The 12304-nt window shown below is 34.6% G+C and overlaps 1 protein-coding gene across 7 annotated transcripts in view; it reads right to left on the bottom strand.

Moving 5' to 3' along the window:
• Positions 1-12304, bottom strand: part of MYO9A (myosin IXA) — a 266751-nt gene that overhangs the window by 85753 nt on the left and 168694 nt on the right. For all 7 annotated transcript variants that reach the window (XM_024761731.1, XM_024761733.1, XM_024761735.1 and 4 more), the window contains 4 exons: positions 11997-12119; positions 4581-4661; positions 2711-2821; positions 1717-1839 (listed from right to left, as the gene is read on the bottom strand). In XM_024761731.1, coding sequence (XP_024617499.1) covers positions 1717-1839; positions 2711-2821; positions 4581-4661; positions 11997-12119 — 438 coding nt within the window. The remainder of the gene's footprint in view (positions 1-1716; positions 1840-2710; positions 2822-4580; positions 4662-11996; positions 12120-12304) is intronic.

Here is a 12304-nt window from a genome sequence, read left to right as displayed (position 1 = left end):
GAACTGGAAAGGTGAACATTACTACAAAGATCCCAGTGCTAGAGACTGTGATACATTATTCCCTTGGGAACTTCACCATTAGGAGCCAATGTAGTACTGGTAATATTAATATGTCATATTTTTCAAGGATGTTGGAGTGGGGAAAAAAAAGATGACAAGCACAGATTTTAAAGTTTGATCATAATATGAATAAACCAATAACGATAAGTATTTTTAAAACCCAGCATGCGTCAAAGGCTTCTTGCTGCCCAAAGCTATTTATCAGTTTACTTATTTACTCCTTCATTCTATTATAAATCTTTAGGAATTTAGGGGGATACAAAGATAACTTAGACATAGTCCCTTTGGAAACAGGATTTACACTTCAACATTAAGAGCAGGTAGATATTAAAAACTGTATATATTTAAGGTGTACAATGTGATGTTTTGATGTATGTATAAACATTTTGAAATGATTACCACAATCTAATTAACATATCCATCACTTCCCATTTTGTCAAAAATTTAAAAATGTTCTTAGAAAGTACAGATAGATATTAGATACCCAAAGAGGAAAACAGTAAGCTATTCAGGGCAAGAGACAGAGGACTCCACCTGAGCAAAACAAGGAGTTGGAAATAAGAATAAAGGTACAGGGACTCCCCTGGTAGTCCAGGGGTTAAGAATCCACCTTCCAAGGCAGGGGATGTGGGTTCGATCCCTGGTCGGGGAACTAAGATTCCACATGTCATGGCACAACTAAGCCCACGTGCCACAGCTACTGAGCCCATGTGCCACAACTAGAGAGAAGCCTGTGCGCCACAACGAAGATCCCGCCTGTCGCAAGTAAGACCCAACACAGCCAAATAAATAAATTTCTAAAAATGTAAAAAAAAAAATTTTATAAAAAAATGAATAGGGGCTTCCCTGGTGGCGCAGTGGTTGAGAGTCCGCCTGTGCGCAACACCAAAGACCCACTGCAGCCAAAAGTAAATAAATAAATAAATTTATTTAAAAAAAAGAAAAAAACAGTGTGACATCACAACATGGAGGTTCTTGAAAAAGAGAAAGATGTTTAGATTTAATGAGAAAATTATAAGGGGATTTTTATTGAGCAGGAGGCTGACATAAAGTATATTAAGATGATGATTTGATACTATGGGTAGAGTGAGTTAAATTGAATAAAAAATAGACTGGCATTAGATGATGGATCTGTTTACTGTAAGAGAAATGTGTGAGAGCTACAAAACAGAACTAAAATGGAAACAGTAAGAATGGAGAAAAAGGGAGAGATGTGAGAAACATTTATAAGGAAAAAAACAGAAACAGAACTTTGTAAAATGATTAAAGTGAAGGGTAAGCCAAAATATGGTTATGGTTTCTAGCCTAAGAAACTAGAAGAAAGGTGACAGAGGAAAAGACTAGCTGATTAGTTAAAGACAGTAGGGGAATCTGGATAAGGTCACTTTAGACAAATTGAGTTGATAATTACAGTGCAATACCTAGGAAGAAATGCTTTTTAAGCAGTTAAAATTATAGGCAGCACTAGAGCATTGGCCATAATCTATTTGATTAATACTGACTATATTATTAAGTAAAAATCTTGGCCTAATCGATTTCCTTATGATATATGGTACACTATCTTTCTTACAAACATTCTCCTCGGCAAAGACTGCCATTATTCCTTATATACAAAAATGCACTCAATCTGGCAAAAGCTGTATATATTATATTTACCATGGATTTTCCAACTTGATAATTATCTGGATTAAGATTTATTTTCCTGAAGAAATCCTGAATGTTAAATTTGGATGGAATAATATTTCGGGGAAGAAGTACGTGGAAATGGCTCACAAAATCCTGAAAAGTGAAAAGAAAATGTTGTAAAATCACAAAAGAATCATATGTAAACAAAATCCTAAATTAGCTAATTGTCCTTTTATTGATCTTTTTCTCATTATTTTAAACAGTGTGAAACCAAGAATTTACTTGTTAATTTAAAATATTTCAAAAGGTTAATTAGTAAAATGGTGGGGGGAGACAGTGATTCCTACATATTCTGTTATCAAAGGGGAATGAAAGAAAAAAAGAAGGGCAGAAGCTAATTCTCCCTTTGAGAAAGCTGTACTAAAGACCAAAGAAAAGGTTATTTAACAAAAATCTGAACTTTTTAGCAGAAAAATAAGCAAAGGTGACAGCTATTTCTGGGTACAACTGAGAATAAAGCTTTCACTCAACAGTAAAGACCTGCTCAGCTGCTGAAAAGCTTCAAAATAATTTCTATATCCATAGCAGCAGTAGCTGATGAGAACAGTTGTGAGCCTTGCTGGCAGCCTCCTATGTAAGAAAATCCTGCTGAGAAGACTTTAGGAAAAATCAAATGGGATCTTTTCTTTTGAACTAGATAGTTCTGATTGAAGTATTTCAATTACTGGCGTAATCAGTGTGAAGAAATGCCATGTTATGAGTAAACTTATATTAACAAACATTCAGATCAAATGAGAACAGCCAAGTAGTGGATTCTATTACAACACAAGCTTAATGAGATTGTTGTCATTCGATGGAAATGAGTATTCTCTATCCCTCTTCTATTCTGTATACAAAAGACAGAATGTAAAGGAAGAATCAGGAGAAATAAACAACAAGTGAGACCCAAATAAAAAATAAGCAAGGCATAGGAATAATTTACTTGATGTACAAATATATTTAAATATCACTATAAAAGCATAACCTGGAAAGAATATTTGCAGCTGTATCCTGATTGGCGAATTCGAACTGTCTCCAGCATCCCAGTATACCGAAGCTGTCTAAGTACCAAGGCATCACTGAACCTTAATGGCAACTAAAACAAAGCAAATGGAAAAAAGATTAACCCAGGAAAACAGATCTCCAAATTAATGTTTGTCTTATAAGTGTAGTTAAGTTTTGAATATCTAGGAATTGACTGGAGGCTGTCTGGTTAAGATACAGCAGAGGTAAGGGGACAATCTTACCTCCCCAGCTGGTAGCTTCAGAAAAGTTCTAACTGCCTGACCAAAAGGAAAAAAGAGACACAAGCTTCCAGGCTTCTCTACTTGCAGAAGAAGAGGGCCTTCAAAGCTCAAAAGGAATGTAGTTGCCCACAGGCCACACGGTCTAGTCACTATAAAATTTGTAACAAGATTAACCTACTTATACATAGTCAAGACTGTCTATATTTTTATTAAGTAAGATTTTATCTACAATCTCACTCAGAAACGACTTACCCCACACTCTTCCAGTTGCCTTGGTTAACTTGAGAGCTGACATATTTCTTCTTGTATGACTAGTACAAGGTTAAAAGAAGTTTACTTCCCTAGTTTTTGCTGATGATACTGGTATGACACATTGAAAAACAAAAAATTCCTATAATCCCTGAGAATTGATCTCTCATTGTATAAGCATCAATAGGGAAGAGGCTAAAGGGAGGCATTCGATCATCACCAGTCATGACACTTTGTCACTCCTAGGTATCTCATAGGCATATTTTTAGACATTCAAAAGAGGCTGTATTTGGAGCTTCTGATATTTCTCCCGATTCTCTAAATACTATTTTCAATGATCCACTAAGGCAATCCTAAATATTTTCCTGCAGAAAGATGGGGCATACCAGCTGTCAAAAAAAAGAAAAAAAGTCAAGTGGGCAACTTACGTTAAATAATAATAGCAGTTAATATTTATTTAGTACTTATTCTGTGCCCTTAAATACTTCATTAATTGAATGCTTCGCATAGCAAGAATAACAGGGACTCAAACTTCTATTTAACTGTAAATAAAATGGTTTCCTCTTTTGTCACTATAAAAGAATGGCTAACGCTTACTAAGTGCTTAGTATGGGCCAGGAACATTCTAAGTACTTTATAGGTATTGACTCATATGTATTCACAAAACACTATGAGGTTGGTCCTACAATTCCAGTATATTGTTGCACAGATGAAAATATTTAAGGCATAGAAAGGTTAAGTAACTCATCTAAGATCACAAAGCTTATAACTAGCAGAGCTAGAGACTGCTTATCAAGAATTAAGAAAGCTGAACCTAATTCCTATGACATTTTAGCAGTTTGGGCTAGAACTATTTTTTTCCTATGATGGACATAAAGATGACAACTGTTCACACTTAACAGATATATTTTGCAAAGCTCTAATAAGGGGAACTGTCATATAAAAACAAGAAGAAATCAAGAATGTTGAGTATCTTCCCTATTTTGAAGAGACAAGTATCTCTAAACATGAAAAATGCCACGCAAGTTCTGTAAGAATAACTGATACCTTATATCTAAACAAGAGAGATTAACCTTGGTACGGGTAACAAAAGTTGCATAAAATTCTTTTATATGATGGAATTTCAAGAGATTTTTGCTTCTGTAGGAGATGCTAAATTCTAGGAGATGCTAAATTGAGCCCATATGAATACTTTTCAGGCAGCTAAGTGAGGAAATAAGAAGAATATTCATAGAAAATATAGAACACTGTTTTCCTTACAAAGATTATAGATAGCTCTTCCCCGCCACTTATTCTTAGAATTTAAAGCTAGGTTTGAAGTAAGCTGAGCTAGAAGCTCTTATTTACAGACATTTTTACCTTTTCGGCATTAGAGCGAATGCATTTTACAAAATATGGTTCTGCTTGACCAAGTGTTTCCATCAGCTTGCTTAATGAGGCCTGCAATACAAAGCAATATAATTAGCACTTACTCTCATTGCAAACTGGCAACGAATGGTTTATAAATATAAACAACAATGTTGGTAAAATAAGCAAAAAAAATTGGTATACATAGAAATAGGTTTGTTTCTGAAAAGCACATTGTATACACTGCCATACTGATTAAACTGAGGCCAGTTAAGGACGAGGATGGCAGTTTAACCTTAAAGCTGACAGACTGGCAATAGTAAATACTGCAGATATATTTTATAGTAATCTAAGTCTATAATAAATTTTTTACCTTTCTTCACATTTCATGAAACAACTTTATTCAAACTCATGCAGTCTCAGAGTAACTTTGGGAAAACATCCAGTAGGGTATCCAGGAAGGTAGTAATCCCCTGCTTCAATTTTAATGTTTGAATATGTAGTGATGTTCCCTCTTTCATTCCTGATGCTGATAATTTGTGCTTTGCCTCTTTTTTCCAGATTAGTCTGACTGGAGGTTTATAAATTTTCTGATATTTTCAACGAACCAGTTTTTTTATTTCATTGGTTTTTCTCTATTATTTTTCTGTTTTCGATCTCACTGATGATTTCTACTTTATCATTTCACTCCTGCTTGCTATGGGTTTAATGTTTTTCTTTTTCCAGTTTCTTAGGGTAGAAGCTTAGACTACTGACTTAAGGCCTTTCTCCTTTTCTAATAAGAGCATTTAATGTTATAAATTAAGCTTGGAGTACTGATTTAGCTGCACTGCACAAACTGTGATATTTTATTTTCATTCCATTTAAAATATTTTTTAAATTGTCCTTCCTCTTTGACTCATGTTTTATTTAGATGTCTTTTTAATTTGCCAAATATTTGGGGATTGTTATCTTTATTTTATTGATTTCTGGTTTAATTACAGTCAGATAACATATTTTGTTTATTAGTATTCTATTTATCTATTGGCTTTTCAGCTACATCTCTTTGTATTGTTTTTTGTGTGTGTCTGCTCAACGGATAACAATATACTAACCTAACCGCACAGTATACTTAGAGTCAATATTTTATGATTTCAAGTAAAATTTAGAAGGCTTACAATCACATAGACTCCTGTTATTGCTGTCATATATATTACATCAACATACACATTTTCTTACTTTTAGGTGTTCTTTTCGTGTGTGTTACTGTAATATAATACACAAAATATAAAATGCTTGAATCATAAATATGCAGTATGATGAATTTTCACAAAGGGAATACACTCTTGAAACCAGAGCTCAAATCAATGAATAAAATATTAGAACCTTAGAAGTCCCTCTGTGCTCCATCCCACTGAACTTAGCAAGATCACTGTACATAGGCTACCTGCCTCCACCCTCCACACCTCAACCAAGGGTAACCATTATCCTTACTTCCAAGATGGTAAGTCAGTCTACCTGCTATTAAACTTTATATAAAGAGAAAGATACACTATGTACTATCTTGTATTTGTTGCATACAATTGTATCTTGTACATTTTCAGCACTATATAGTAGTGATTCATTATATGACTATACCACAGTTAAATTATCTGTTTAGGATGGATATCTGGCTGCTCAGGTTTGGGCTGTTAGGAATAAAGTTGCTATGAACAATCTTCTACATGTCTTTCAACCGTTTTCCAAAATGCCTGCATCAATTTATATTTCAATAGCAGTGTATAAAAATTCTGGTTGCTCTACATCCTTGCCAATACTTTGCATAATCAACCTTTTTTATTTCAGCCATGCTGGAAAGTGTGTAGTATTATTGCCTTATAGGCAGTTTTAATTTTCATTTCCCTGATGAATAATAAATAATATTGAGGATGTATTTGATAGGCTTATTGGCCTTTTGGATAACATCTTTTGATATAAGACAGTTTTGCTTGTTCAAGACTTTTGCCCACTTCTATTAGGTTGTCTTTTCAAGAACTGATTTGTGATTTTTCATATTTTCCACATATAAGGTCTTTTTTCAGTTTTATTACAAGTATATGCATATACCCTGTAGCTTGCCCTTTCATTCTCTTAGTAGTGAGTTTGTGTTTAACAGTTTTATTGAATTACAATTTACATACTATAAAAATGTATCCATTGTAGTGCATAGATCAATGATTTTTTTAGTAAATTTATACAATTGTGCAACCATCATTACAATCCAGATTCAGAAATCTTCCACGCATCCCCTCAAAAGGTCCCCTCCTGCCCATCTGCAGTCAATAACTGCCCCCGCCCAGTGTCCCAGGCAACCACTGGTTCACTTTCTGCTGCTATAAATAAACCACCTTTGAAAAAAATAATCCTCTTTAGACATCTTTTCCTCTCACTATAAAACCAATATGTATCTACTGTAGAAAACAGAATACATAGATACATATTCGAGAATAAAAATCAGCTTGGTTGAGTTTGTGTAATGACTTAATTCTTAGTTCCAGAGGTAGAACTAGAAGTAGATTATTTTCTTCAAACCGATGGGCCTTTACACAGAGAATTCAGATTTCTGCCAAAAAACCCAAAGTTAGAAAAACCCTTAGCCAAGGAAGAGAAACACTTAGAATTTCCACCACTACAAGCAAAGGACTACACTGACTAATGATGTAGTGGTGGATATATTTCCCAGCAATCTGTGGGTCTCTGAGCAGCTAGGCATGCGTGTCTTGTCAGGCCAAGAGAGGGGCAGTAGTTTTATCCACGTTTCAGCAGATATAACAGCAGCAGCATGTGCATGACCTATTATCCTAAGAGAAAGCCACAAAACTCCTTTCAAAGCATTAATTGAGCAGACACATGGCACCTATGAAGTGGCCTCCTTTCATATACAGCTCTATGCAAAAACAATGCATAGTTTTTGCCTTATGATCAAGTTGCATCATCTCGCTCATAACTTAAGACTTTAGCTACTTAATTTGACAGCCTGGTGGCTAAAAGGATACTAACATTTGCTGGCAGTAGACAAAGTCTCAAAAGAGAATAATCCAGAGTAGGGTGAGGGTGGCTATTTACCTAACCACTGAAGTAAGAAAAATATACATATGGTCTACCACCTTGTTATTTGTTTGTATTTGTTTAATCTGCTCTTTCTTTTATCCTGTCTTTTTAAAATTGAGTATACAGTTGACGCTTGAACAACACAGGGGTTAGGGGTACTGACCCTCTGTGCTGTTGAAAACCCACATGTAACTTTAAAGTTGGCCCCCGGTATACTTGGTTCCACCCTACCTGGAGTTCAAATCCTCAGATTCAACCAACCACTGACCGTGTAAAACTGCAGTGTAACTATTGAAAAATATTCCATGTGTAAGTGGACCCCTGCAGTTCAATCAAGGATCACCTGTATTTTATGATTCCATTTTAGTTCTGCTATTAGCTCATTACCTATGATAAGCTTTTATTTTTTTAAGGATTTCTCAAGACTTTATATCTTTAACATATCACAGTCTGCCTTCAAATAATGCTACACCATTACCTGTATAGTGTACAGTATTCAGGTAATGCTGTAACTTTACAACAGTATAAACTTACATTTAGCCCCTCCCTTTTGTGCTACTTTTGTCATACATTTTATTTCTACCTCACAATATATTATTATTTTTTTCTTCTATAGTCAATTATCTTTCTAAAAAATTAAAAGAAGAGAAAAAGTATTTATGATAGTTAATTACACTTCTATCATTCTGGCAATCTTAGTGTTTTGTATAGATCCAAAATCTATGGTTTTCTCATCATTTTTATCCCAAACTTAACATTCTTATAATGTATACTTCCTGGCAATGCATTCTCTCAACTTTTGTCTGAAAAAGTCTCTATATAACCTTCAACACTCACGTGCATAGAATTTTAGAGTGACAGTTTTTTTTCCCCCTTTCAGTTTTTTGAAAATACTACTCTTGAATTCTGCCTTTCATAGTTTCTGATGAGAAACCTACTGTTATTCTTATATTCATTTCATGGCACATAAATGTTGTCTTTTTTTCACTGGCTGTATTTAAAATTTTCCCTTTTTAACTGGCTTTAGCACTTTGATGTGATGTGTATTGGTGTTTTTAGGTTTGTTCTGCTTGGGATTTGGTGAGATTCTTTGATCTTTGAGCTTATATTATTCATAAAAATAAGGAAATATTTAGGTCATTATTTCTTCAAATTTTTTTCTGTATCCCCCTCTCTTGACTTTCCTTCTTAGATGCCAATTACACCTATGTTCAATGATCTAATATTTTCCCACAAGTTACTAATGCTGTTTTTCATTTTTTCCATCTTTGTTATTTCTCTCTGCACTTTATTTTAAAGTAAATGTAACTTCTAATTCACTACTTCGGCAAATAGGTGTTAATCCCATCTAGCTTATTTTTATTTTCAAATATTACATTTTTAATCTTTGAAAGTTCCATGTGAGTCTTTTTCATATCTTCTATTTTCTTCTCATCATTATTCATGTTTTTCTTCGGACATATTTATATGATTTATAATAGCTATTTTGAGATCCTCATCTAAATGCTATTTCCATAATCTCTGTCATTTTTAGATCTGTTTCTTTTTCATTTTTCAATATTTATTTATTTATTTGGTTGTACTGGGTCTTAGTTGCAGCAGGCAGGCTCCTTAGTTGCGGCTCACAGGCTCCTTAGTTGTAGCATGCAAACTTTTAGTTGCAGCATGCATGTGGATCTAGTTCCCTGACCAGGGATAGAACCCCGGCCCCCTGCACTGGGAGCATGGAGTCTTCACCACTGCACCAGGAGGGAAGTCCCTAGATCTGTTTCTAATGATTGATTTTTTTCTCCCTTGCTATGGGTTGTTTTTTCCCTGATTCTTTGCATGCCTAGTAATTTCAGATTGGATGCTAGTGTGATTTTACATTGTTGGATTTTGTTATATTCCTTTAAAGAGCAACAGACATTTTCCCCTGGGGCTGTTAAGTTATAAAGGATCACTCTGATTCTTTCAAGACTTGCTTTTATTACGCTTTGTGAGGGCAGGTCCAGAGCAAAACCTTGGCATTTGTTTGGATTCCCTCTCCCTGGGCTATAGCAAATTGCCTTTATGCAGTAACCTGGGACTTGCCTCATTTATTTCCCTCTTCTCAGGGATCATAATCCTGCAGTGCTTACTGTCTAATATCTAAAAACATTCTATTCTTATCTTTTGTCCAGTTTTCTAGTTGTTTATAGCAGAAGGGCAATTCCTGTATCGGTTAATCCTTCATGAGTTCTATGATTTCATTCTGATGAAAGTAAATATTCATTCACAAGAAGTGTATGAAGTCAAAGACAGCTGGGTGCCATCTATCTCCATCACTTCTAATTTCCTCACCTGTACAATAAGAATGACAGTATTTATCTCACAGAATTGGAGGAAAAATAATGTATGTATATAAATTTTTAGTAAAGGATCTGGAGAATATAGTACTCATTACTTTTATAATACTTAACAATGTATTAGAAACATTAAAGATGACTCTTTTTGCAAATGTTAAACACAATACATGAATTTAATTTGAAAATATCCATAATTCCTGAATTTGGGGGATTTTAAGGGACATGATAGGATTGTAATTATAACAAAGTTTTATTGTAGTAGCTATAATGTGTACTCTTCAGATTAAAGTCTGAGTTTGGTATACAGGCACCTGTAAAAGATCCAAGGTAACAAAATAAAGGACACAACAGCTTAATGGTTCTACCCTTCATAATTATGAGATTAATGCTTCCTTTTCAGATACCAAGCTCACCACGTTACCTATTGATCAGAATTTGGCTTCCCACCTTGATCTGCTAATCACGAGGAAATGTGATCATGAACTAACAATTATAACAAGTCTGCCTATGACTCTTATTTCTCATTGTATATTAATAAACTTTGATACTGCTGTTTTACAGCAGTGTTTATAGTTTATCAGTCAGCATGATATTTTTGTTCCCTGTAAATTCATCTTTGCATTTCTAAATCCATAAAGTGAAAACCCAAACTTTGGGATGTGAAGACACCACCGAGGTATAGACAGACCTGTCTGGTCAAGCAACATCTCTCTCTTTTTTTAAATAATCAAATACCATTAACCCATAGGATTGTGATTTAAGAAGGATTTTTTTTAAATTCATGGCCGAGCTTCCATTATATATTCAATTGTCTTTCCTTTAACTTTATTAGCACCTAATAAGTTATAAGTTGTTTGGCTCTTCGATCTTGTCTTTTTTTATTTTTTTAAAGAGCACTTTGACCAAGTAGCTTTTATAGAATCAAATTTTTGTCTAGGCCTACCGTGAAAATTGTCTAAAATAAAATGACATTTCTAGCCTACAGTTTGAAGAACTGTGCTTATAAATCAAACAAGATCATATCCAGTGATATGTTAGGAGATAATTTACATTCAGGTATCCTGGATTAAACAGGAGCATTGGGGCTTCCCTGGTGGCACAGTGGTTGAGAGTCCGCCTGCCGATGCAGGGGACAGGGGTTTGTGCCCCGGTCCGGGAAGATCCCACATGCCGCGGAGCGGCTGGGCCCGTGAGCCATGGCCGCTGGGCCTGCGTGTCCGGACCCTGTGCTCTGCAACGGGAGAGGCCACAACAGTGAGAGGCCCACGTACCGCAAAAAAAAAAAAAAAAAAAAAATCAACAGGAGCATTGAAAAACGTGATAACATAGAAGTACAGCTATCGGCAGATAAAGAAATTTTTAGTTAACAGTGAACAACACTTCTGTGATAAAAGCATGAGGTAGAGTAAAATTATGTAAAGCACTGTTTCCTTTAAAATTTTCAGCTCTTTTTCATAAATATCTAGCAAATGAATAGAATGTTAGAGATGATTTGAGAAGAATGGGAAGAATTCGAAGAGAATTTTGTAAAGTTATTCTGGAGGTTATTTGGTTAATTTATTATGATCATATTTATTCCTAAATGCCCAGTTACAATGAAAGGAACTGGATTCCTATATACACAAAACTAAAATAAACAAGAAAAAACTTACAATTCCATTGAGTTAAATGTTGATGGCAGTAGCATGAGGTTTAAATATATAGGGAGAAATATACATCATTATGTTAACAGTGACCATATCTGGGCAGTCAATTTTCTGATGCTTTTCTCCTCACACTGAAAATAATAAATTACTCTTTGGGATATGCACTATCCAGAGATACAAGGATGAAAAACAAAAGCACTTGACATTTTTTCCCCATCTTTGGTACTTCCATCCAAAATGACCATTATAGTATAGCTTTTTAGTCACATGAATCATATCCCATTCAGGTATCTTGCAGATCACTTTGATCTTACAATGTCAATCTGAACAAAACAAATTCCTCTTTGTTAAAAATAAAAGGAAAAAAAGGTAGAACAGAAAACAACCTGAAACTGGGCACTGATGCTGGGAGGTTTCTTCTTCTTGTGCAAATGAAGAAGAGACTTGGTAATGCGATCCTGTAGGGTCAGTCTTGTCAGGTGCTTTAAAGACTTTACTTCTAGCAAGTGCTGAAAAGCAGGGGAAAAAAATCAAATTCTTCATATAAATTAATCTAAGAATAGGAAAAACAAAATTGTAAGCCAGTTTTCATTATTCATGCATATAATGACTGTGGTGAATATGAGGGATTAATATTCAATGTCCATTTTTACCCTCCTTCTGCTTTCTTACAGAAGCTTACCAGCTAAAAAGA

This window comes from Neophocaena asiaeorientalis, unplaced genomic scaffold (genome assembly GCF_003031525.2).
Source record: "Neophocaena asiaeorientalis asiaeorientalis breed wild unplaced genomic scaffold, Neophocaena_asiaeorientalis_V1.1 scaffold54, whole genome shotgun sequence".
Taxonomy (NCBI): Eukaryota; Metazoa; Chordata; class Mammalia; order Artiodactyla; family Phocoenidae; genus Neophocaena; species Neophocaena asiaeorientalis.
The sequence above is the reverse complement of the archived record's forward strand: the minus strand, read 5'-3'. Positions and strand labels throughout refer to the sequence as shown.